This window comes from Loxodonta africana, chromosome 15 (assembly GCF_030014295.1).
Source record: "Loxodonta africana isolate mLoxAfr1 chromosome 15, mLoxAfr1.hap2, whole genome shotgun sequence".
NCBI classification, from domain to species: Eukaryota; Metazoa; Chordata; class Mammalia; order Proboscidea; family Elephantidae; genus Loxodonta; species Loxodonta africana.
In genome coordinates this window covers 10662925-10690795 of record NC_087356.1, presented here as the reverse complement: position 1 = coordinate 10690795, position 27871 = coordinate 10662925, and the positions used below count along the sequence as shown (strand labels likewise).

The window sequence follows — 27871 nt, the reverse complement described above, 5'->3', positions numbered from 1 at the left end:
GATTAAATGAGTTAACATATCTGGAGCACTTGGAATAGCGCCTGACACAGAGCAAATGCTGGTATTTCTGCCATCATCCATTCTTCTGGATGTTTGCTTTTTCAAGGATTTGAGAGAATATATAGTTTGAAACATGACCTGACAGTCTCAAAGTATAGAATATCTTTCCAAAATGCTGAGCAGGAATAACACAGAGTGAAGCCATTTAACGAGTGAAACCTTGTAGGTTTGAGGAGTTGTTGGTTTGGGAAGACAGCAGTCGGACTTCTCCAAGCCCAGATAACAGAGTGTGCGAAGGAGAGATGTGAGCGCCAGCAGCATCTTCAGTCAGTCTGGGGTGCTTTTGCTGCCAAGGGTCACCTTTAGTCAGCTGAGGGGTCCCTCCAGGCCACTTCCTTGGTCTCAGGACTCAGCTGTTTCCCCAGTTAGATAAAGCCTCAACAAGGGACGTGTTTGGAGCCAAGCTACAAGCACTTCCCATATTAGGAAGGTTTCTGAAATGGAAAAACATAAAATCTGAACGGAAGTGTTTGGGCCTAATCTTACGTGTTTATCAACATTTTACTGCAATTTATGACATTTCTGTGAGCACAAGATTAGTGTTGGTATTTTTTTTCTGGGATCCGTCAAACTTTTTTTTTTCTTTTCCACTCTCTCTCCCTAGAAGACTTTAAAACCAGGATATTTTTAGGAAAATTTAAAGTTCTTGGAAGTCTGTTAGTGTGTCTGTATTTCCGTAACCTTGGGATCTCTGTACCCCGGTTACACTCACTTTTGCTGCTAGCATGGTTGTCGTGGATTGAATTATGTCCCCCCAAAAATGTGTGTTATTAACTTGGTTAGGCCATGGTCCCAGTATTGTGTGGTTGTCCTCCATTTTGTGATTGTAATTTTATATTAAAGAGGATTAAGGTGGGATTGCAACATCACCCTTACCAGGTCACATCCCTGTTCCAATATAAAGGGAGTTTCCCTGGGATGTGGCCTGCACCATCTTTTATTTCTCAAGAGATAGCAGAGAGGGGGGAACTCGTACCACCAAGAAAGCAGCACCAGGAGCAGAGCACATCCTTTGGACACGGGGTCTCTGCGCCTGAGAAGTTCCTTGACCAGGGGATGATTGAGGACACAGACCTTCCTCCAGAGCCAACAGAGAAAGCCTTCCCCTGGAGCTGACACCCTGAATTTGGACTTGTAGTCTACTAGACTTTGAGAGAATAAATTTCTCTTTGTTAAAGCCATCCACTTGTGGCATTTCTGTTATAGCAGCACTGGATGACTAAGACATGGGATACTCAATAAATCACAGAATTAAAATAAGCTAGACAAGACTAGCCCTGTATTAACCACCAAACTAAAAATCTACTTAGAGTTGTGGCCGGTAGAGATGAAAAGGGTCAGCTGGCACCAGGCCCTTTGCAGAAAATATTCAGAGCATGATATGAAGTGGAGCTTCAGGCACACAGGTTTAATCAATTATAATCTAGCTTCTTGGCTTTTGTGGCATTTTCCAGTAGGCCTACATAAGCTCCAGGGAACCATGTGGCTAAAGTCCTGCCCCGTACTGAGTCTCTGTGCACACAAAGGAAGCAAAACTGGCGGTATTCAGTTACTATCCTCTTGCCATAAGATCTTTCCTCACTTCCTACTTATTGTGGACTTTCTTAAGTGATTCCAGGAAGAAGCTGCTCACATGAATTAACTCAGACTTGAAAAGAAAGTACAAACGTAAAGTCAGAGAAAGAGAATTAGAGGGAAATCCGATAGCATAATTATTTAGATGTGGGGTGGGCAATTAGTTTCTTGATACATAGGGACTTTACTGTGTGGCTTGTGACTTCTCTTTAGCAAGCATCACTTCCTGCTGGGAGAAGCTTCACAGGCAGGTAATCCCTGGGTGGGGGCAAATGGTTAACACACTCAGCTGCTAACTGATAGCTGGGAGATTTGAGTCCGCCTGAGGCACCTTGGAAGAGAGGCCTGGTGATCGGCTTCTGAAAAATCAGCTATCTAATACGCTAGGCAGTGCAATTCTACTCTGACACACATGGGTCGCCATGAGTCGGAATTGTTTTTGTGTTTTACTGCTCAGCTGGCTCTTGTCTGTTGGAGAGGATGAGGAGGGGTGTTCTAAGCCAAGAGGCAGCAGGGACAAAGGCCTGGAGGTGTGAGAGAGGGGACCAGAGCAAAAGGTGGGGGTGGGGAAGACCACGGCAGAAGGTGAGACTGGGAGAGTATGTTGGGACCAACTTGTAAAGATGCTGATGGCCGTGTCAAGGAGACAAGCACAGGTTGGCTCTTTTGGATTGTTGAAGGCTGCAGGATAATGGGAAGGCTGCAGAAGATGTCGTTGTTCACCGATTCTTCGCATCTCTGTGTTGGATTTGTTCATCTATAAGATAAGAATACATAGGGCTGTGGTGTGGTTCAAAATAGATAAGATGGGATTTTAAAAAAATAATAATTTTAGATGTAAAAGGTTTTCGAAGAAATTAAAATCACTAAACAAAACAAGGGTAGAGTGGCAGAGCTGTTAGCATTAGAGCTTTAAAGTGACAGAAATTCTAACTGATCTTACTCTCTTCAGGAAAAAAAAAAAACAGGAGTAAATGTAATTTCGGCAAGTGACTCTTTGAAGTAACTGTTCTCATCATTACCTGTGATCTGAACAATAGCTATTACAAACAGTAATCAAGCAATTATAACATACCAGAGACTACTATAAATGCTTCGTGTGTATTACTGCATTAATTAACCCATTCAGTCTTTACAACCAATAGTAGGTACTATGATTCCTACTTTGTAGATGGGAAGTCTAAGGCCCAGAGAGGTTAAGTAACTTGTCCAAAGTCATACAGCTGGTAAATGGCAGAGCCAGGGTTGAATCTAAACAACCTGGGTCTAAAGTCCATGAGTTTAACCACTCATTAGATGAAATATGTATCGCATTTAAGTCATGCTCCTGGAATCCAAGAGGGGCTCTAGGCTAAAAGTGGCACAGCAGATGTGCGGGTGACATCAGTCCTTCCCTCACTGCCTGTGTGCCAGCAATCGCTCAGATGTTAGTGGTCCAGGAAGTTCACTGCTGTCTGCAGCTGGAACAGTGTTCTATGGAGGACCACCACCAATGGTGGTACAAGCTTATTTAATAAGTATTTCTATTTATTTTATGTTGTACAACGAAATATAAGAGCATGGTCATCTGTTGAGTGTTTATCTTTGGGGAAAATATTTTCTGTCAAAAGGTTGTGAGAATTATCAAACATCCTTGAATAAACAATTCAGGAACAACTGTATGTTAATGCAGAAACCCCTGTGTGTGGGGTACAGGCACGCATGCAAGGAGGAGAGGAAAAGAGGAAGAAAGGTGGAGAGAGAGGTGAGGCTGATGGAGAAATTGTGCAGGTGAGTTAAGATGGCCCCGGGAATGAACGTTGAGATTAAATCAACTCCAGTCAATTGAAAAGGCATCGCGTGGAAGGGACTCTCTTTTAGGTTTCTTAGGATGCCCTGACCTCTGCATGCATGCCCTGACCGTGCTCTCATGAGTCGGGGGCATGGGATGAGAAGCCTTTACAGGCTTCTGTTTTATACCAGCCTGAAGGAGCAGGTCAGCTGACATGGCGGAAGCCAAGGTGAAATGGCTTCTGGGAGCCCGGCACTTAGATGTAGTAGATGAGGCCATCTGAGAGGATGCAGCAGGCACCTTGGCAGAAGGAAATCTCTAAATAGCAAGAGTGACCTGACCTCAGGATTACCTGCTGCGCTTATTAGAAAGGTCTAGAAGTCTTGCTGTTTTGGTTGAGTAACAGCACGTGGATAACAGTGCCAGGTGCCGTGGAGGTGCCATGGTGAACCCATGTGTGTCAGAGCAGAACCGTGCTCCAGGGGGTTTTCAAGGGCTGACTTTTTGGAAGTCGGGCCTTTTTGGGGGGCACCTCTGGCTGGACTCTTGCCTCCAACTCTTCAGTTAGTAGTGGAGTGCATTAATTGTACCACCCAGGACTTCACATGTGGATAGTACCCCAATTTAGAGGGACACTTTTAAGTGTCAACATTCTGCATCAGCAAATCAGTCTTGCACTGTAGCTACAGTGTTTTCAAACCAGAAAACGTTAACTTTAGGGAAAAAGTGGATTTCTGCAGTGCTTTTGATACACATGAATATTTTCCTCTGGAAGCTCGGGGAATAGATTGTCCCCTACAGTCAGTTTTTCCATGACTGTCCAATCACGCTAGCGCATTCTGCTGCTCTTCCCTTTGTCTGGGTCTAGCTAACCAGGACAGGGGACTGTGGTGAAATCCTGGCAGTTTACTTCTCGGGATGTTTTCCTTGGATGCTTCTCTGCCGTTTTTTTTTTTTTTTTAAGGTCAGTCCCAAAATGCACATTCCCTTGAACTTGTATTCCTTTCCTTCTCTTTTCTCTGATAACTTAAACCTTTCTCTGTGTGTTGCTTACTTCCCAGGCAGGGTAGCCAACGTGTAAAAATAAACCATCATTAAAGAAGCAGGTCTCTGTCGTTCCTTACTCCTACCGCCTCTCCCTTTTCTGGATTTCTCATCTCATCCAGGTGGTGATTCACCGAACATGGAAAACATTTTGCAGTGTTTCCACAATAACAGCTCTTTACGAGGTGACTTGGTCTGCACAGAGATCCAACTAAGTTCCGGAAAAAGCATTTTTCACCTGCTATTCACAGCTTATTTTTGTTATTGTTGATTTTGTTTTCTTATTGGTTTGTGTGACGTAGGACACCCCTAAGCCTGTGTTACAGAGTAGAACTGCTCCATAGGGTTTTCTTGACTGTAATCTTTATGGAAGCAGAATCGCCAGGTGTTTTCTCCTGTAAAGCTGCTGGGTAGATTCGAACCACTGACCTTTTGGTTAGCAGCTGAGTGTAAGCTGTTTGAGCCACCCAGGGACCTTCATAATTTTTTTTAATATACTTTTTCTATAACCAGCATTATAACAGTGATTAAAAAAAACCAAACCCGTGGCCGTCGAGTCAATTCTGACTCATAGCAACCCTATAGGACAGGAGAGAGTAGAGCTGCACCATAGAGTTTCCAAAGAGCCCCTGGTGGATTCGAACTGCTGACTTTTTGGTTATCAGCTGGAATCTTAACCGCTATGCCACTAGGGCTTCCTATGACAGTGACAGCATGATCAAAAATGCCAAGTCTTAAATTAGGCTGATTACCATGTTTGCTGGGTAGGGTTTAAATGATTTGCTCAACTTTATTCAAAGTTTAAACAAAGGCAGTATTGAACTGTGTTAATTTGGGTACAAAATACAGAAATAAAAGTTGCCAGAGTTTGCTTGTTTCTGAATTTTTTCCATGCATATACACAGATCTCATCAGGGGTACATTTTTAGTAAGTGGCGAGTAACTCCAGTCCTGCCAGAAGTTTTGCTGGTATTGTTCAATGGAAATAGCTGCCGAATCAGAAGGACTTGAGCTTGAATCCTGGCTCAGCTATAGGCCAGCTCTGGGACAGCGGGCAAGTTACTGGATTTCTCTGAGCTGCAGCGATAGCCTTTACTCTGCAAGATTGCACAGTGCCTGCAACTCAGCGTGGAAATAGTGATCATCACTGTTGTCCCAGAAAGAGAAAAAGAATGACTTTTTTTTTAATTGTGGTGAAAATTTACATAACAAAACATTCTCCAGTTCAACAACTTCTGCATGTATAATTCAGTAACGTTGGTTACATCCTTCATATTGTACAGCCATTCTCCCTATCCTTTTCCAGATTATTCCACCACCATTAACAACACTTTGAAGATGTGATGTGTGCCCTCCAAGTAGAAACTCCCTGTTTTCCCCTCCCTTCCACCGCTGCTAACACTAATGATCTTTGGTTTCTATATATTTGCTTATTTCATGTAAGTGAAATCATACAGTATTTGTCCTTTTGTGAGTGGTTATTTCACTCAGCGTAAGTTTGCAAGGTGCATCCATGTTGTGGCATGCATCAGGACTTCATTTCTTTTTATGGCTGAGTGATAATCTATTGCGTGTATATACCACATTTTGTTTATCCATTCATCTGTCGATGGACATTTCGGTTTTCCACCTTTTGGCTATTGCGAAAAGTGCTGCAGTGAACATTGGTGTCCAGGCTTCTGTTTGCGTTCCTGCTTTCAACGATTTATTCTTGAAGATGGGGTAAATGTGTGGAAAGAATCTAGGCCACACCAAATCCTGAATAAGGACGTACATTTGCAGATTTTGGGCTTCGCAGTTTATAATGAGTTTGCATATACAGATATTAACTCAAATTAAGGCAGTTTAAATGTACTTTATTTCATTTATCAAAACAACCAATAAAGCACAAGGTGATTTTTTTCAAGTTTCTGGAAATACATCTAGATAGAAATACAAGACTGGTTAGTCCTCTGCCCCCAGGATGGATACCCTTCAGTTTTGGGGTCAGAAATGAGGGAGAGAGACTGAGCATTCAGTAAACTGTCTTTCAGTAGACTGACAGCGCCTTGTGTAGAGGGCCCAAGGGATCCTGGGATTCAGAGGAGAGTCAGCCTCGTGGAAACGAGTCTGTGTAGTCAGGCTTTGACACAATTCTGCGCTTGTCTTGTCTTTTCTCCTTACGAGCCCATGTCAGCAATGATTCTACTCCTGTAAGTTCTACCAAGGAAGCTTTTGACGGGGTGACGTCGGGGGACAGCACAAAGCCCACCCCCTCACAAGAAAATTGTACACGTTATGGTGCCTCACACTCAGTTCTTTTCTAAGTGTTTCAACATTTATATTTTTAAAAATTCCTTGAACTAAAAAAAAAAAAAATGTGCAAAAAGATTGCCAAATGAAATGACTTTAGTTTGATTCAAGGCTCTGGGGGAAAAAAAATCACAAAAATATTTGAAGAAAAGAGAACTGTTTGTTCTAGTTTTGGTTCAGGGTTAGTTGGTGTTTTAGTCCTTTCTAATCAGGTTCAGGAAACCCTGGTGGCATAGTGGTTAAGAGCTATGGCTGCTAACCAGAAGGTCAGCAGTTCAAATCTACCAGGCGCTCCTTGGAAACCCTGTGGGGCAGTTCTCTGTCCTCTAGGGTCACTATGAGTCGGAATCAACTCGATGGCAACAGGTTATTTTTTTTTTTGGAATCAGGTCCAAGATACGTGCTCTCGTATGACCAGGATGACTCCAGCTCCTGCTTGGGTTTTGGTAACAGTGCTGTCTTGAGAAGGATATTCTTGATGGCAGTCTACGTGAGCAGCCCTGTCACACGGGTGCTCAGGATACTCAGATCTGGACACTGGACAGGAGACCATGCGATGGCCGAAAATTCTATTCCTGCCTCATTAATAAATGGATGATGGCTTCTTGTCAGGCAGCAATAGAAAAATAATCCTTTCTAAGATAATAAAACTGGATGTAGAAATTGGTCGTTTTTCCATTATGTATTAACACTGAAATGCCATTCTGATTGGAAAAAGGCAAGGGGGAAAAAACCTCTTGTTACCCCTCAGGCAAGATCAGGGGTAGCAGAGAGAGAAACAGTTTTCTCTCCTGAGCTCATTGCGCTCGTTTACTGAGAAGTGTGAAGCCTGTTTTCTAAATACCTCTCATGCCTGCTCCCTGTTTACAACTCCCACACACCCGGCCTCGTTCCGGCACCATCCCTCCTCCACAGCAGCCTTCTCCCTGCCTCTCCTTTCTCTCGCCTCCCCTACTCCCACTTACTCACCCGTTTCACACCAGAATCTTAGCATTTTACTCTTCTCCTGGAAACCCAGGTGGTATAGTGGTTAAGAGCTACGGCTGCTAACCAAAAGGTTGGCAGTTGGAATTTACCAGGCACTCCTTGGAAACTCTGTGGGGCAGCTGTACCCTGTCCTCTAGGGTCGCAATGAGTCAGAATTGACTCGGTGGGAACGGTTGTTTTTTTTTTAATCTAAAATAGCTCAGCAGCTCGCTACTGCCTTCAAGATAAATTTCAAACCCAGTGCAGACAGAAGAGGTCCTTCCTAGTCCCGCCTGGATGTAAACTAACCCATCTCATCTCCTGACCTTTCACTACATGCACACATCACCCCAGTCTGACACGCAGCTCCTCCACGCACCCCTCTTCCTCACGTTTCATCATCGTTGCTCACACTCTTTCTCTGCCTGAAATTCCCTCTCCTACCCCTTCCACCTAGCTCACCCCCTTCTCAGTTACTAAAACAAGCAGTCTTTCCTAACCCCCATTCCACCAGACGACTGGCCTGTCCTCAGGGCTCCTCTGCATTTCCCTTAAACCCAGGGCATCTCTGTCATTCCAGTCATCACAACCTGCTGTCATGGGTGGTTTTGCTTCGTTCCCTCACTAGCCATCTGTTTTTGTCTTGACTGTGGAATGAGAAGCACTGATCAATTTTCATGTTCTTGGTTTCTCTTTCTTATAGGCAATACCAAAGCAAAATCCATGTTTTTCAAAAGCATCACACATACACGCACACACCTGTTTACACTGTTCATCTAAGATACAGGAAAAGAAAAGCAGCTTAACCCACAAGCCTCATCCCTTAGAACTGCCTCCTGGGGTTTCCGAGGAGTGGCTGGTGGATTTGAACTACTGACCTTCTGGCTAGCAGCCGTAGCTCTTAACCACTGAACCACCAGGGCTCCGTGAGCTTCATACCAACTTTTATTCACTGTTCTGCCCTATGAGTTTGTACCATAGACCCTCTAACCTAGATTAGACTATAGAGAAGTTTATAGTCTCCAACTCTGATAGTCTTTTTTTTAAGGCTTTTTTGTTGTTGTAAAAATAATATATAACACAACATTTGCCAGTTCAGCATTTTCTGGCATATAGTTTAGTGATATCAATTACATTAATCATGTTGTACGACCGTCACCCGTAATCATTGTCAGGTTTCCCATCACCATAAACAGAAACTCACTGATTTCCTAGATAATAGCTCCCCTCTCTTCTGCCCCTCTCTCCCCAGTAACCACTAATAACGCTTTGGTTTCTATACATTTGCCTATTCTTGTTATCTCATGTAAGCGAGATCATACAATATTTGTCCTTTGGTGATTGACTTACTTCACGCAGCATGTTTGGAAGGTTTGTCCGTGTTGTGGCGTGTGTCAGGACTTCATTTCTCTCTATGGCTGAGCGCTGTTCCGTTGTGTGTATGCACCCCGTTTTGTCTATCCATTTGTCTGTTGATGGACATTTCAGTTGTTTCCACCTTCTGGCTGTTGTGACTAGGGTTGCAGTGCACGTTGGTGTACGTGTATAGCACTCACTCTTCTGTGGTTTGGGTTCTGCAGGACTTGTCGTACAAGGACCGGCACTGGCATGAGACCTGTTTCCACTGCTCGCAGTGCAACCACTCGCTGGTGGACAAGCCCTTTGCTGCCAAGGAGGATCAGCTGCTCTGCACAGAATGCTACTCCAACGAGTACTCATCCAAGTGCCATGAGTGCAAGAAGGCCATCATGCCAGGTCAGAACACGTACCTTTCTCATCCGTGATGCCATCAAAGGGCCGCATCCACGTGGTACCGGGCCACTCCTAGCTCTTTGCCTTCATATGAAAGGAATCTTGATGCGCTGTTTGCACTGATTTTGTTCTAGACACACATGTTGATTCCCCAGTTCTATGACAGTGTTTTTTGGTATCCCTTGAATTTTTTTTTTTTTGAATTACAGAGAAGTGTTTAGAGTGCTTAAAAAGCATGGGTGTGATGGGATAGATTGTTGGAAGGAATTGAGTCTTTACACAGTGCCACTTCGCGTGTGCGTGTGTGTGTGCATGTGCGTGTGTGTGTGCATGTGTGTGCATGTTATGCAGCTGAATCATTAGAGCGAGTAAACACTGAGCGTTCCTCCTAAAATACATCTCCCTCTCCAGCCTCCACTTTCCCACCAACTGTAAGTTTTCTCCGTTCTTCCCTTCTGCTTGCTGTGTTTGTATTCATTCCGTTATTTCAGCTAATGGGCTTTGTGCCCTCCTGTGTGCCAGCCGCTGTGCTAGGAACTGGGCATTCAGAATAGTGAGCCAAGAGAGGTATGCGTGGCCCTCTGTCCTCATGGAGTTTACATTCTAGATAGACATAAACCAAAAACATAGCCGGCTCAAGTGCTGATAAGAATAGTAATAAAGTGATTTGTTTATCGATGGGAGAGAGAGGGACTTTGTCTTGGTTTTGGGGGTGGTTTGTTTTGTTTTGGGGTAGAAAGGAATCTTTTACTTTAAAAAAAGTAGAGGGAAAAAGAATATACTGATTTTTTAGATGCACATAAAAAAAAGAAAAAAACTTGTTAGAAACATGTAATTTCTGAATGATAGCAAGGGAAAGTAACCACTTAGAGATGAGGCTAAGATTTTGACCCTGGATACCTGAGAGAGAGTATCTAGGCATTGACTCTGGCTAGTTTAGCGGCCATAGAAGATCACTGATATCCTTGGCATGACCCATAAAAGGGTGACCAGAGACTAGAGTTACCAGAGTTTGCAAATAAAATACAAGGTGCTCATATAAATTTGAATTTCAGAAAAGCAGAGTCCGTAGGTGGCATAAAAGGTCAAGCTCTGGACTACTAGCTGAAAGCTTGGCAGTTTGAACCCACCCAGAGGTGCCTCGGAAGACAAGCCTGACGATCTGCTTCCGAAAGGTCATGGCCTTGGAAACCCTGTGGAGAAGTTCTACCCTGCACACCTGGGGTCACCATGAGTCGGAATCGACTCAGCAGCAACTAGCAACAACAACCTGTCCCATTTGGGACTTATTTGATCTGGCATGTCTACCAGGGAGTCACACAAAGGCAGAGAGAATCTCTCTCCGTTGGAATATTTTCAGGAGTTGTGGCCCCTCACAGAAAACAGAATAGAAAGAAGCTGTAAATAGATGGTTTGAATCCAATTAAGTGGGGTAGCAGACCCGTTGGTGATACAGACTCTGTGAGTAGATGGAGATCTAGGGAGATGTAACTTAAAACTAGAGCATGCCAGCTCTGAGGCCTCCCATTTGATGGGTACTGACAGAGCCACTATAAAATCAGGCTCGGACTGGCAGGAGTGGGGTCAGGCGAGAGTCCAGGCAACTGCCAGGCCGGAGGCCTTCTCACTATTAAGAAACTTAATACAGCTGAATGGTCAACCCCTCAAGTTGCTTGGGATGGTATCCTCTTAAGAGTTTTTTTGGTAGGTAAGCATCCTTTGGAAACCCTGGTGGCGTAGTGGTTAAGTGCTACGGCTGCTAACCTTAAAGGTTGGCAGTTCAAATCTGCCTAGGTGCTCCTCGGAAGCTCTATGGGGCAGTTCTACTCTGTCCTGTAGGGTCACTATGAGTCGGAATCGACTTGACGGCACGGGGTTTGGTTTTTGGTTTGGTAAGCATCCTTTAATCCTACAAAGGTTTAGAACTAAGTGCAGACATATTAAAAGAATCAAAACCATAGTAATAATACTGCGTTAAATAATCTGAGTATAATTGATAGTGTTTATGCTGTTTAAGGAAACCCTGGTGGCGTAGTGGTTAAGTGTTACGGCTGCTAACCAGAGGGTCGGCAGTTCAAATCCACCAGCGCTCCCTGGAAACTCTCTGGGGCGGCTCTACCATGTCCTATAGGGTCGCTATGAGTCGGAATCGACTCGATGGCACTGGGTTTTTTTTGCGGGGGGGTTTATGCTGTTTAAAGAAAATTTGGTCTATCATAGTAAATAGATTAACCTTGTCGTTCTGATTTAAAAATGTGCAACTGAATAAGTGATTTGGGCTTATGATTTAAATTGAAATTTCCTTAACTTATGAATTATTTCAACTTTTAAGATACCTTATGATTCCCTGTATTTATATGTTTAATTTATTAGATTTACAACAATCCTTTAAGAACTTGAGGTTTGGTTTGTTAGTTGACGTACTTAAAAGGGATATCAACTATATTAAATTCAGAAATGTAGTTTTAAAGGAGTTTAGTTCACTGCATTGGTAAATGGAACCAAACTCAATCAAGGAACTTAATTCAAGACCATGGAAGATTGCTAACTTCCTTGCCACTCCCGTAATGGTGATTAATTCTAAAGGTGGAATAAGGACAGATTTTGGGGATAAACCTTCACTCTGCTGGTCACTACAACCTTAGTAATAGGACTATAGACTAGCAGTATTTGGATCATCGCCAAAAAGACAGCATGGTAAAGTAAAAGTGCGTTGAATTCAGAGTCAGAAGGCTTCGGGTTGTTTTTCTTCTAAGTAGCTACATAACCTTAACTAGTTACACCTGTTGGGCCCTTGGCTTCACTTGAGAATTACGTCTATCTTTAAACTGACCCCTACCCACTCGGATCTGAGTAACTATCAATTCAAAAACAGAATAGGAAAAAAAAAAAAAACAGTATGGCAAACATGACGTGTTTTTATGAAGTTTATTTCTGAGCTTTGCTACTGGCCACGGCGAGTTTCCTTTAGTGATTCCGGCATTTGCTCCCCTAATTTCTCAACCCCTCTCTGAACGTCGTTTGCGTCTTTAGCCACTAACTGCTGTTTTTCCCACTGGCGTGTCTTCTCGCCTCTCCTAAACTTTGGCCATCCTTCTCTGTATTCTCAGTTCTCAGAGAAGTAGAACTCAGTAGTTTTTAAGTTCTAGCTTTCCTGTTTTGTGGTTCTGATTTTTCAGTGGTCTGAAACCATTTCCATTATCCCGTACTAAGACTGCATTCCACTAATGATAAAGTAGGAGGAAAAGACCTCAAGTCAGAGCAATTATTCTGACGTGATTCTTGGAAATCCTCCGAAGTCTCGGTCTAGGGATTGTTCAAGATTTGGCCTTTAGCACTAACCATGATGTGAGAAACAGACGTATTTCCTGGATCTTCACATTTTCCACCTGTTGTCTTGACCTTCCATTTCTCATAGTGTTTACTGGGCAGAGAAAAAAAATTGTGATCAGAAGAGGTAAACTGTATTGAAAATTTGAGAATTAACTGGTCTTCAGTCTCTTCTATGAGGGAGTAAGGGAAGTGAGAGTAGAAAATTCTAGATTTCAGGCTTCATAGTAGAAAATGTTGTCAAGTAACAAAAGTAGTCCAAAAATTGCTGTCCACTGAACATAGACCAATGGAGTAGAACTGAGAGTCCAGAAATAAACCCACACATCTACGGTCAACTGATTTTTGACAAGGGTGCTAAGTCCATTCAACGGAGGAAAGAAGAGTCTCTTCAATAAATGGTTCTGGGAAAACTGGATTTCCACATGTGGAAAAATGAAACAGGATCCGTGCCTCACACCGTACACAAAAACAGATTCAAAATGGATAAAGGACCTAAATGTGCAAACTAAAACCATAAAATTCTTAGAAAAACAAGCAAGGGCAATGCTATCAGGCCTAGCTTTCAACAATGGATTATCTAATACAATAACAAAAGCACCAAACAAAACAAATATATGGGTCCTCATAAAAATTAAAAAACTTATGTTCATCAAAAGGCTTTACCAAAAAAGTGAAAAGACAAGCTACCAACTGGGGGTATATCTTTGGAAACCATATATTCAACAAGAATCTAATAACTGATATGTATGTATATATATAAAACACTTCAAAACTTAACAACAAAAAGACAAAAAAGCCAGTCATAAAATGGGCAAAGGACTTGAATAGACATTTCACCAAAGAGGACATTCATAAGGCCACCAAATGTGAAATGATGCTCAGTGTCATTTAGCCATCAGAAGGCTGCAAATCTAAACCACCATCAGATACCATTTCACTCCCACTAGGATGGCTAAGATTAAAAACAACAACAAAGTAACAAACATTGATGAGGACGTGGGGAAATTGGAACCCTTATCCATTGCTGTGGGAATACAAAATGGTACAGCTGTGGTGGAAAACAGTGTGGCAGTTCCTCAAAAAAGCTAAAAATAGAACTATCATTTAAAAAACCCGCTGCCGTCGAGTCGATTCCGATTCATAGACCCAGCAATTCCACTCCCAGGTATATACCCAAAAGACTTAAAAGCACAGACTCAAAAACAGATTTGTACACTAATGTTCATTGCAGTACTATTCACAATAGTCAAAAGGTGGGAACAGCCTAAATGCCCATCCGCAGAGGAATGGATAAACAAAATGTGGTACATACATACAGTGAAATAGTACTCAGCCAGTAGGAGAAGTCTTGACACGTGCTGAAATATGGATGGAGCTGGGAGACATTATGCTGAGCGAAATAAACCCATCATAAAAGGACAAATATTATATAACCCACTTATATAAAAAGTCAAGAAAAGGCAAATGTACAGAGACTAAAGTTTATTAGTGGTTACCAGGGGCGAGAGAAAGGAGGAAGAGGGGTGAGCGGTGATGGAAAAATCACACTGATTCTGTGTAGGGTTGCACATCCGAGTATTGTAATTGCGGTCAGTAAGTTGTATACTGTAAGAAGTTGAATTGGCAGAAATTGTGTGATAGATACATTTACAACAACGACAAAAAGAAAGAGTAGCTGCTGAGGCTGTTTATGTACAACCAAATACCTCATGGGATTTGGTTCCTTGGTTTTGAGGTTCAGGGTAATGGTTTCGTGGGACATCCCAGTTAACTGACCTAGTAACACGTTCAGTGCTTCCGTACTACCTCCTCGTTTGTCGTGTAGTGCCGGGGGTCTTAAAAGCTTGCGAGCGGCCATCCAAGGTACATCAGTTTGTCAAGGTAGAGCAGAGGAAGGAGGAGAGTCAGGAATAGGAGGAGGACATGGAATGTGTGGCCAATTGCCTCCAGGAACAACTGCCTCCTTTGCTGTCTTTACTGAACATTTTGATGGAAGATTCTGTAGAAGAATCCTGATTAAAAGGGGAAGAATGCAGACCAGAATTTCAAAATCTCATGGATTCTAGACTCCCTGGCTCCATGGAGGGTGGGTGAACCCCTGAAACTATTGCCCTGAGATAATCTTTAAACCTTAAACCAAAAATATCCCCTGAAGTCATCTTAAAACCGAACAATAGTTTAATTAGCCTGCCTTGAGCATTGTGCTCTTTTAAGAACTACCTATACGGCATCAAACTGACAGTAGCAACTAAAAAGATTAGACAGGAACCTTAGGAGGCAGTGAGTTTATGTTAATAAGGGAGGAACAACTCAGAAAATGAGGGTGAGAATGGCTGCACAACTCGAAGAATGTAATCAATGTCACTAAATGGTATGTGTAGAAATGAACTGGTGTATGTTTTGCTGTGTATGTGCTCAACAACAACAACAACAAAATAAAATTTAGAGAAAAAAATAAACATTTCATGAATCCAGGAATTAGGGGGAAGGGCACTTTCCTCCACTTCTCAGTAATATGCGATTCACTGTCTTCTGTCATTAGGGTTTTTTTTTTTTTAATGTTGGCAAAGCTATAATGGAGGCACATGCCAGGAGTACAGGGGAAGGAGCAGGGAGTTGGGAAAGCAATCCTACGGGATGTCTCATCTGAGCGGCCTTGAAGGATAAGTTGGATTTCAGCCCAGCAGCTGCACAGGAGAAGGACCTGGTGATCTGCTCCTGTAAAGATTACAGCTTAGAAAACCTTATAGGGCAGTTCCACTCTGTCATACGGGCTCACTATGAGTCAGAATCAACTTGATGGCTCCCAATAGAAACCCGTTCCCACGGAGTCCATTCCTACTCACAGCAAACCCCATGACTCACAGCAAACCCCATGTGACGGAGCAGTTGTGCTCCGCAGGGTTTTGAATGGCTGCTTTTTTCAGAAATAGATCACCAGGCCTTCCTTCCAGGGAGTCTCTCAGTGGACTGGAACCTCCAAGCTTTTGGTTAGCAGCCGAGTGTGTCCACCATTCACACCACCCGGGATTCCTCAACAGATGGAGAAGGCAGAAAGCACTTTCTGGCAGAAGAAATGGGTTGGGCACCAAAGGCAGGGTGGCTAGAAAAAGCTTGGTGTACGTGAAAAAAAAAAAAAAAAAAGGCAAACACTAGATCGTATAACCCTTGCTTTGGTTTGTTTTAAAAGTGCTACGACCAGTTCAAGACGAACGGCTGTGCGGAACATGAGTGCGGTAGTCGCAGTGGGTTTAGATGTATCGGACAAGAGGCACATACTAAGTGAAAAACCTTTTCACTGACCCAGCCCCACAAAAGTCAGTTTCTTGATGACCTAAGTCAGGAAATTAGAGGGACATCACAAACCACGATGCTGGGCACTCCAGCTTTCTTCCATCAGACGCTGAGTCCCGTGTGGAGGCTTTTCTGCAGATGCACCACAGGCCTCTTGGCAGGCTCCAGGAGGGACATGCTCACTAATCCTTCACTGAAGTGTTTGCTTCCTTACTTGCTCTTTTGGGTTAGAAAAAGGCACACCTTCCTCCAGACCTTGTGCTTTGCTGGAAACTTGTCATCTACAGATTCTGTTAGAAGGAACTCTACTGCCACCTGCTGGAGATATTTTTGTAATCTTCAAATATTGCCCTGATTGGAGCCCTAGTAGTGAGGTGGTTAAGAGCTGAGGCTGCTAACCAAAAGGTTGGCAGTTACCAGCCACTCCTTCGAAACCCTGTGGGGCGGCTATGCTCAGTCACATAGGGTCACTATGAGTCAGAATCGACTTGAGGGCACACAACAACACAACAGCCCTAGTTGTGCAGTGGTTAAGTGCTCGGCTGCTAACCATCAGCCACTCCGTGGGAGAAAGATGTAGTAGTCTGCTTCCATAAATATTACAGCCTTGGGAACCCTATGGGACAGTTCTACTCGTCCTATAGGATCACTATAAGTCAGAATTTACTCAACGGCATACAACACAACAAACTTGACTACTAACCAAAAGGTTGGCAGTTTGAAACTATACAGAGGCGTCTCGGAAGACAGCCCTGGCAACCTGCTTCTGAAAAGTCATAGCTTTGAAAACCCTACGAAGCAGTTCTATCTGCACACATGGGGTTGCCATGAGTTGGAATCCACTCAGTGGAAAACTAACAGCAGCCACAACATGGTGGCCACACATAAAGGGCAGCCGTTTCAATGGGGGCCCTGGGCAGTGCACCTGCCACCTCTTTTGAGCACACAGGAAGGGCCGAGGAGATTTCCCTACATCATTGCAGTTCCCCAAGCACTGGTATTGATGTGAGAGTATCATTTCAGTACACACCAAGGGTGCACTTGTATGATCTTGCTTGGTGTCTTTATGAGAGTCATAATTGCCCTATATTCCTTGACAGAATCCTTTGCTCTCTGGACTTTTTGATCAGAGTGAAGGTCAGCGATTAAAAGAGCAAGTGACAGAGTTAGGCATGAGAAAATAAACTCTGGGAGACCAAAGAAAATCATTCTAAAATTTACATCAACATCCTTCCACCATTAACTGAAATTCGACTGCTTAATGTAATTTTCCTCATTTCAGGATTCATCACTCTGTAATTGGGCTCCGTAGATTTCATAGCCTAGCTTTGAAGATCACTATGTGTTGCCACTTCGAATTCCCTCACATGCCCCAACCCCTAACACCACCTACATACATAACTTGCATATTTTGTGTAACTTATGGAAGGCGAGGCCTGTTTGTCTGGTCTTGGAAGTATCAGGAAGTAAGGAACAGGTGCCAAAAATAAGATTATTCTCAGCACATGTCCTAATTACTTGAGAGGTAGATATCTCTTCACCAACCTTCAAATCAGTTAAAATGCAGCCCTTGGCCTTGTCGTTTGGATGTACAGCTAAAAACCAGCTTATAGACTCCTGCATTACGCTGCCTGTATCATCTCAGCATGCTTCCACCTCATTTCAGATCAGGCAACCCTGATTTATGCCAAACTCTCCCTCGATTCCTGACCCCACATTTGAAGTCTGACTTAAGTGTCCATCGTTCTCCATTCCCCGTCTTTAAGTGAGCCCAGGGTTGGCAAACTTATGGCTTTGTGGGTCATACAGCCTCTGTTACAACTACTCAGCTCTGCCTTTGCAGAGAGAAAGCAGCCATAGATAGTGGGAGTAAGTAAATGGCTATGGGCCTTAGGGTGCTAGCCTCTGAGCCTCTCATGTATTTGGAACACTTTTCTATTTCCTCATTGTTATGGATTGAATTGTATCCCCCAAAATGTGTACCGACTTGGCTAGGCCATGATTCCCAGTATTGTGTGACTGTCCACCATTTTGTCATCTCATGACTTTCCTATGCATTATAAATCCTACCTTTGTGATGTTTATAAGGCAGGATTAGAGGCAGTTACGTTAATGAGGCAGGACTCAATCTACAAGAATAGGTTGTATTTTGAGTCAATCTCTTTTGAGATATGAGAGAAACCAGCAGAGAAAGGGGGACCTTATACCACCCAGCAAGAAAAGCCAGACACACGTGCGTCCTTTGGACCCGGGTTCCCTTTGTTGAGAAGCTCCTAGACCAAGGGAAGATTGATGACAACCTTCACCCAGAGCCAACAGAGAGAGAGAAAGCCTTTCCCTGGAGCCAGCACTCTGAATTCAGACTTCTAGCCTCCTAGACTGTGAGAGAATAAATTTCTCTTTGTTAAAGCCACCCACTTGTGGTATTTCTGTTTAGCAGCCATAGATAACTAAGACACTCATCCATTTATACTCCTCTTCCCTAGACCCTTCTTTATACAGCGGGTACTCTCATCCATTTTTCTTGAATCATCTTTTTCTGTAAGTGTATGCTTTTTTTCCTTTGGGAAAGTATGAGAAAAACATCAGACAACAAATATTGAGCATTTGCTGTGCACTGAGATCAGTGGAGGCTTTCAGTGTTCTAGGCCTTCGTAATCTGCTTGGAGGAATGATGTAATCATATCGAATGATAAACAGCTATTCAAAAAGAAATGAGATATCACGAAATAGGATTAGAAGATTACTAAATGGGATATTGTCTTAGTTATCTAGTGCTCTGACCACAAAGCTAGATGGTAGCAGGCTCGGAAAGCAGATTGCCTGGACTCCGAGCCAGTCATTTTAACAACTCTATTTTGTTCTTGACTTCGGTGACAGGTACTCGCAAGATGGAGTACAAGGGCAGCAGCTGGCATGAGACCTGCTTCATTTGCCATCGCTGCCAACAGCCGATTGGAACCAAGAGTTTCATCCCCAAAGACAATGAGAACTTCTGTGTTCCCTGCTATGAGAAGCAATATGCCATGCAGTGTGTTCAGTGCAAAAAGGTATCTCTCTCTCCCCTTGGACCTTGCACGGCCAGCCAGTTTGTCTCCGTGAGCCCGGTCTGTCGGTTCTTCCTTTCCCCAAGAGATTACACCTGTAATACTTGAATGGCACGACAGTTATGCTTGTCTTGCTTTGCATCTCTTAATTCTGATGTCCCTCAGTACATTTTATCTGTTGAGCCTGTTACAGTCCTTCTTTCAAAGACATGAGGGCTATTTGTGCTCTGAGACAAAAATCCTAAAGGCCCTGCCTTCTTTTACAAATTCCCAGGTATTTTCTCATGTGTACGACTTAGAGAGGGGGCGAACTCACCATCCCTGAACTGTCTTTGTTATGCTGCTATCCTTGAAAAAACAAGGAACTAACCACTAAACTTGACGGGGGAGAAAATGAGGTGGCCAAGAGCAGCAGCCATTCTGGTACCGGTCTCACAAAGGGGAAACCAGGGTCCAGAGCTGTATCATGAAAGCGTATGAAAGGGAGAGACCAGTCCCTGGAAAGGGACATCATGTTTGGTAACGTAGAGGGTCAGCAAAAAAAGAGGAAGACCCTCAATACGGTGGGTTGGAACAGTGGCTGCAGTGATGAGCTCAAACATAGCAATGACTGTGAGGATGGCGCAGGACTGGGCAGTGTTTCGTTCTATTGTGCGCAGGGTCGCTGAGAGTCGGAACTGGCTCCACGGCACCCAACAACAACAACAACATGAACAGGAGGTAGTAAGGCGATGATTATGATGTCTGTGCAGCCGCTCTCAGTGACTTTTCAAACAACCTGAATGAGGGTTTCAATCAGTGGCAATAACTGAGACTGAGGACACTGACTAAAATCGAGGCCACTCCAATGAGAAGAACTGACACTGTACCCATTTTGCCTCCGTGCCAGCCCATCACCACTGGGGGAGTCACCTACCGGGACCAGCCCTGGCACAGGGAGTGCTTCGTGTGCACCGCCTGCAAGAAGCAGCTGTCTGGGCAGCGTTTCACGTCTCGAGATGAGTTTGCCTACTGCCTGAACTGCTTCTGTGATCTATACGCCAAGAAGTGTGCGGGGTGTACCAACCCAATCAGCGGTGAGTATTTCACAGAATTCCCTCTTAAACACAGAGCAATTTGAAGATAACAAAGTCTAATATTTTAGCATGGGAATATGTTTCTATAACTCTAATCTTTAGGCCTAGCAAAGGTTCTGAACAAGTAACTACTTTTTTCCTTGTTGTATTAGGTACATTTCAGCAGTAACCACTTCACCTCTTGTTCACCTGATCACTTAAAAGCCTGTGGCCTATTCCCTGTAGGTTTATTATTTCTGCTTTGGGTTGGATCATCTCCAAAACTGCACCTGTGAGAGCAAAATGAAAGCTGGCACTTTCAGGCTGAGCAATGGTGCTGTGCTCTCCCAGGTGGTCCACAGAATCCTGGTGAGACTGGGAGGGCACAGGGCGAATTCCAGGTACTTCTTTTGTGTCCTCCAAAGTGAGGCTGGCTGACAGACCAGGCACTGGACTGAACTATTAAACATGCCGAGAAATTTCGTGTGGAGAACAGATGGCAGCTCCTTTGAATTGCTACACCAATCAGTGACTGGGCGGGGAGAGAAAAGTGCGTTATTTAATGCCACAGAAAAAGTTCCACTACGTGCCACTTCCAACTCTGTTACCTTCAGCTGTCTGGTTGTTAGTATTGCACAATTGAACCTTTGAAATGGATCAGATCGATTCCTTTTTTACTCCTAGTAGCCATTGATTCTAAGGAGCCCTGATGGCCCAGTGGTTAAGCACTTGGCTGGTAACAGAACCATTGGTGGTTTGAAGCCACCCAGTGTTTCCAGGGGGAGAAAAACCTGGTTCTCTGCTCCTGTGAAGACTACAGCCTAGAAAACCCTATGGGGCAGTTCTCCTGTAACATGGGGGTCTCTCTGAGTTGAAATCGACTTGACGGCACCTAACAACAGCCTGATTTTAACTAGTTTTCTGTCTGTTTTCACCTGGCGCTATTTTTCCTCTCTTCACAGGCATTGGAGGCACGAAGTACATCTCCTTTGAAGAGCGGCAGTGGCATAATGATTGCTTCAACTGTAAGAAATGCTCCCTCTCATTGGTGGGGCGAGGCTTCCTCACAGAAAGGGACGACATCCTGTGCCCTGACTGTGGAAAAGATATCTGAAGGCGAAACAGAGAAGCTACTGCTTGCAGTATATACAGATTTATATATGTTCTTTCTCAGCCAGGCAGTATGGTGTTCCGGTTTTCACCAGCCACGTCAGGACTTTCCTCTTGTGCTTCTTGGTGACGTTCACGTTTCTTTAAGCCTTTTAAGCCATTTCACTACTTCAGTCCCAGGGAAGGTGAAAGCTTACGTAAACCCTGGGTGGGAAGGTGGTTTTGAATTTTTGTAATGGAGTAAGACAAATCCGCAAGTACAACTCCTTTGAATGATGTCATTATAAATGTATCTTTCTCTCACTGCGTATTTAATTTTTAAGTGCAATGAACGTGTGTCACGAACTTGAAACTTTTCCCAACTAGGTAAGGTCATGAAGGGTTGGTATCTTATAACTGTGTAACTTCCTGTCATATAAAGCCTAACGCGAGATTACGTGACTTACAATAAAGTTACTCAGTACAAACTCTTTTGCCATGTACAGTGTGTGACATTAGTGACTAAACATGAAGGGTCTCAGTATAAATAACACTTTACTGCACTGTCCGGTCATCATTGTATGAAGCGCCAATTCTGATGGACTGTGGCAGTGTTAAATTGCATCACGTCTTTCATTAGAAAAAAAAAAGAAATCCTTCTATCAGCACTCTTTCTTGCTACCTTCTCTGTTTGCCTCTTCCCCAGACTCTTCCCTGGCTTTGATGCAGTAACATAAGCTCCAGGATATGAACAGAACATGAGGCAACTGTAAAGCCAGTTTTCAGGGCACTTTTCCTGACAGAGCTTGGCTGTTTCCCATTTTCGTGGGTCCATACCTGTCGTGGTTTCTCAGTGCCGCTATAACAGAAATACCACAAGCAGGTGGCTTTTGATTTATTTTCTCACAGTTTAGGGGGCTAGAAGTCCACATTCAGTCCCCGGCCCTAGGGAAGGCTCTCTCTGTTGAGTCTGGGGACAGATCTCTTGAGTTTCTGTAACCTCGGCATTCCTTGGCTATCTCCATGTGGCATCTGTGTTCTCCTCTGTGCTTGCTTCCCTGTCTAACCTCTTCTTTTTATGTGTCAAAAGGAATTATGTTTAAGGCACACTCCACGCCAATATGGCTTCATTAACGTAACAAGGAAAACCCTCTTCCCAAATGAGATCACATCCACAGGTGTAGATTAGGATTTCAACACATATTTGGGAGACATACTCTAATCCGTAACAATACCTAACACTGACCTGCCTTCTCTTCAGTAACGTGAAGGATTGCAAAAGGACACACACAACTTGGGGCCAGAGATGACATCTTGTTCATCTTTACATTCTCAACCCTCTACCAATTTAGGGCATTCCAGAAGCCGGGTGTCTCAGAAAAGAATCATTGCTGTAGAAATAATACACTGAGCATTTAGCTTGGCGCTAGTCTGTAAAATAATCTTGGAAAGCATCATAAACAACTGGAAAGCACTGAGCTAATCTATGGGGTAGGGTATCACAGCTTTCTCTTTTTAGGATGTAGCAATAGTGGCCTTTTGACTTTAGTTTTCTGAGATGGTATGATAAAAAATGATGTACTGCGCAACAGATAAAAACAATAGAAATCAACAGCCCTATCTATGCTGAGCATATGTGAAGTCGGTTTCTTAATCTGGGTAATAGAAATGTCTGAGGCCTTCCAGATTTCTAGTTGGCTTGAGCTGTTGCTTAAAAAGAATACCTCCGTCTTTTGTTGGTTGTTTAGCCACTCCCTGCTTCAGAAAAGTAAAGGCATTCCAAATTTCACTTCCCTTTTCCTCACTAATAGCACAGATGCACCAAGCCTATAGGTACCCAGCCTTCAATTAAGGGTCAGGGAGTTCCACTTCCAGTAGGTAGCTCCTTCGTGTTGAACCAGTCTTCCGTCAAATAACTATACATTCTGGACAAGATATTTTTAAAGTCTGAAAATAAACATTCAGAGTAGGCAGATACTGGAAGGATGTTGACGCTTGAAAGAAAAGAATGGCACTGGGTATTTCCTAATTTGGACTCGGTGGGGCAGCTAAGACTCTGATAGAAAACTTGTAGTCTTTATTGTTTTGAAGAACCAAAGGACAGAGTTTGGGGCAAATACAGCCCCTGGAAAATGAGGGAAGAAATCATGGAAAAGAGAGCCCCAAGTTCTTTGTATAAATCATCTACGAATCTCTGGCTGACCCCTGAACCATGCATGGTGGTGGTAGGTGCCATCAAGTTGAAATTCAACTCACAGTGACCCCGTATGACAGAATAGAAGTGCCCCATAGGGTTTTCTAGGCTGTAATCTTTATGGGAGCAGATCACCAGTCTTTGTCCTGTGGAACCGCTGGTGGGTTTGAACCATCAAACTTTTCCTTAGTAGGCTGGGGCTTAACCACTGCACCTCCAGGGCTCCTTTGAACCATGCATTCATAGGCCCAAATAAAAGAATTGAACTGGCAGGACTTTTGGAATGGTGGTATGAGGAGCTCAGCAGACCCTTTTCCCAGCAAAATAACCGTTTAACTGGAGGAAATTAGAGAAAAAAGAAAACTCACAATTTGAGGAACTATCTGAATATCTTCCTAAAGGCATACAGCAAATAGAGAAACATTTACTCAAGAAAATCCACTAAGTTCTAGTGTAAGAGCAGGAGGATTCTGTGGGATTTGAGCTACAAACTGCTCCCATCCCAACCCTCACCCCCAGCTTCACGAGAGAAGCTCCACCCTGAGCATCTACTCCAGGCAAGTGCAGTCAGGAGGGGCTCCCTCTCCCCACAGCAACTGGTCTAGGGCTCTGCCCCAGGGATGACAGGCCAAGAATACTGGGGCTCTGATTGCCCTCGAGGGTCCCTGCCCCCACCTGCTCAAACAGCAGAGGTACCACACTGGGAGGCGCAAGTTGAGAAGACCAGGGGCTACCAATCCCAGCCCCTCAGACACCACTTTTAGAGCAGAAGTGACACCCAGAAGTGGGCTGCTCTCCTGCCCCCAGAGGGAGAGGCTCTAGGGACTGGTAGCTCAGAAGCTGAGGATAGACTTTATTTGGAACAACATGGAGAAATGTGTGCCTAAGGGCATTGTCAAAAACAACAGAGATCTCAGTGGCAACCAATTAAGAGGGCCACTCCATGATCTTAATAGAAACAAACAAAATGGCAGACCAGCCCAAAGTTTAACAGGGACAACCAGGGAAAGAGAATCAAGAAGAGCCCTCTGGGATCCCACTCATCCCTGGGGGCCAGAATGCTGTGCGCAGGGACTAGGCTACACCCACTCAGGAGCAATCAGAGTGGCATGTTGAGCTGACCTGAAAGTATTCCCAAAGCCACATACAGATTCATCAGCAAAGGGTAGAAACCGTATTAGCAAAGGACTAAAGCAGAACCCTTGATCAAACACTGGCTCAATGATAAGCTACTCTGACCCCAGGGCAACTCCTGGGAGGCCAGGCTTACAGTCACACTCATCTCTGGTGGTGTGTAAGATTATGCATGCCTTAAGGCTGAGCCCCTCCGAAGCTACCGGAAAAAAGAACTTCCGAGCTACACGTCCCTGGCTGAACACAGGGCAAAGGTTTAAACTCCCTGAGCTGTGAAGCCCTGGTGGTGAAGTGGTTAATAGCTCAGGCTGCTAAGCAAAAGGCTGGCAGTTTGAATCTACCAGCTGCTCCCTGGAAACCCTATGGGGCAGTTCTACCCCGCCCTATGGGATTGACTATGAGTTGGAATCGAATCGATGGCAACAGGTTTTTTTTTTTTTGAGCCTTGAAACACTCTCCAAGCCACACATACACACCCAATAGTAAAAGGTGAAAATATTGGCTAAAGGGGAGTAAGCACAACCTCTTCTTCAGAAAGTGGTTTACATGGACCCAGGGACAACCTCTCGTAAGCCAAGATGACAAGGTTAAAATAAAGGAAAAATTCTGAGCAGGGATACCAGAGGTACCCACTGCAGGGGAAATAGAATTTACAGAATTAGTCCAGCCAAGGCACTAAAACAAAATAACCAAACATCATCAAGTCCCAGGATGGATCAGTAACCAGAGTAGCTGTATTATTTTAAATGTCCAGTATCCAACAAAAATAATTATGAAACATACAAATGAACAAGAAAGTGTGACCCACACACATGAAAAAAAAGCAGACAACAGACCACATGACATACTTAGCAGATAAACATGTTCAGAGAACGAAAGGAAACCATGTTTTAAAAGCTAAAGAAGGTATGACAGCAATGGCTTATCAAATAAAGAATATCCACACAGATGGAAATTATAAAAATGACCAAATGGAAATTTGGGAGTTGAAAAGTATAGCTGAATAAAAAATTCACTAGAGGGGCTCAACATAAATTTCAGTTAGAAGAAAAAAAGTTAGTGAACTTGTAGATGATAATAGAGATTATGCAATCTGAAGAGCAGAGAAAAAAAAGCCTCAGTAAAATGTAGTACCCCATTAAGTACACCAACATATGCATAATGGGAGTACCAGAAAGAGGAAAGAAAAAAAGGGACCAAAAAGAAAAAAAAAAAACTCACATCGACTTAATCCTTAGTTTTTAACTCTCAGTCTCAGTATACAGTGAGGCCCCCTCCCCATCTTCTTTAGGGATTATCTCAGTACTTTTTGGGCCCTTGCTCTTTCATATAAATTTTAGAATAAGCTCATTGGGCCCCCCACTTCATGTCCCCCACAAAAAAGTAACCAGTTCCAAATGTGTACCAGAGCAGAACTGTGCTTGACAGGGTTTTCAATTGCTGATTTTCGGAAGTAGATTGCCAAGCTTTTCTTCCAACGCACCTCTGGGTGAACTCAAACCTCCAACCTTTCGGTTACAGCCAGGGAACTCTGTCAGCCTCTGTAGCACCATGGTATCTCAAACACTAGACCACTCTGGTGCCCTCTCATCCACAGCAGGGGCCCGACACACGTCTGGACTATTTGGGTTATGCCTGATCTCTATCGATCCGGATACAGAAGACTGGATTGTAAAGAATAACACTTTTCAATACAGTTTACTCAAATAAAAACAGATCAAGTCACTGCAGAGTATTTTTTTAATTTTATTTTTTTAATGAATAACAGGCATACTCAAAAGATCATTTTTATTCAGTTTATTTAAATAAGGATAAGGCTACTTAAAAGTTTTTTTACATACAAAAATGTACATTACAAGGTTATACTTTTCTGTACTGAAGTACAAAACCTGCACAAGCATTTAATAAAAGAGCACACTTAAAAACATTCTGACCATTCTGTAGCCTCTAAAAATTACTGAAGTTCCACAGTAGAAAATAGAAGAAGCTCTTACAGGCATATGATTTAATCTACTGGCAGTTTTACTTAATGTAAGTTTTAAAAACATCATTGCTACTGAATGAGTCTCTAGATCATTTTAAGAATCATCTCTCAAAACTTAAGCCAACCAAAATATTATTTCAAATAATAATTACAATTCTGAAGAATTTTAATACTAACAAATATATTACGGTTTCATAGTATCAGTTGAACCAACTTTTCCTAAGTGCCTGGCAGCTCTCTAATAAAACTATTTTGGAAAACTACACCACCTTGACAGTCACTGTAACTGTTTTAAAATTACAAGCAATTTAGGGCCCTGGTGCTGCAGGGTCTTGAGACTTTCTGGAATTCATGTAGCAGTCTACGACCCCTCAAATGAAAGAGTACTGGGGGACAGCCTACCTTCACCCTTCAGTGAGTGAGCAAAGCCAAGCAATATGACTTACAAACCTAAGCCTAGGCTTGGGATCTACAGAAAAAATAAAGGAGAATGGAAGTAAAGAAGCTAAAAGTACGGGAAAGGAGAATGAGAAAAAGGGATACGGAACAAAGAGGGAAAGAAAAGAACAAAGACAATCTGCCAATGGCAGGCAGTGGTAAAGTGCCTGTAACTGTACCTCAGAAGTCGCCCACTGACGCTGGTGCCATTCGTTTGCTAATCTCAATAATAAGAAAATCTGGCTTTATTGGAATACAGACTCAGGGGCAACAGTGTTAACCCATGTTAGTGAGTAAAGGTTATTCCAAAGTTGTTTGCCATTAAAATCAAGTCCTTCTAACCTTTAAAGCACGCCAAGCAACATGTCAAAACAGAAGACTCCCAACACTTCTGATCCGTTCCCATCATTCAGTCCTTCACTACGTGGAGAACGACGCTTCAAGACAAGCTGTATCTACCTGCGTTCTAAAGGCACAGATCCGTAAGGTGGGGGCATTACGGAATACAGGAACAGAGGTTAGCTTTTCTCCACACTGCAAGCTCAAAATAGCTCAGGATGCTGCTACATGAGCAATGACTCTGAATGTTCATAAGAGAAACTTCAATTTGAAGCAACAATGTTACACAGTTCAGCTGTTATTACCAACCTACTCTGTAAGTTAAATATACAAATTAAAACTTCATCTCACTGAATAACTAAAAATAAGTTTCCACTGACTCAAAATCGTCAAATGGCTAACTCTCTTAACTAAGAGAGAAATGCACATGGAAGCAGAGGGGGCAACTGAATATAAGCAGAATTTGTCATTCTACTCTAAAATTTGTACTTTGAAAATCTCCCG

At 43.3% G+C, this 27871-nt stretch overlaps 1 protein-coding gene across 4 annotated transcripts in view; it reads left to right on the top strand.

The window, feature by feature from the left end:
- Window positions 1-21766, top strand: part of FHL2 (four and a half LIM domains 2) — an 80796-nt gene extending 59030 nt beyond the window's left edge. For all 4 annotated transcript variants that reach the window (XM_064268579.1, XM_064268581.1, XM_064268580.1 and 1 more), the window contains exons 3-6: window positions 9289-9463; window positions 18968-19137; window positions 20024-20210; window positions 21152-21766. In XM_064268579.1, coding sequence (XP_064124649.1) covers window positions 9289-9463; window positions 18968-19137; window positions 20024-20210; window positions 21152-21303 — 684 coding nt within the window. In that variant the 3' untranslated portion in view covers window positions 21304-21766. The remainder of the gene's footprint in view (window positions 1-9288; window positions 9464-18967; window positions 19138-20023; window positions 20211-21151) is intronic.
- Window positions 21767-27871: the final 6105 nt, after the last annotated feature.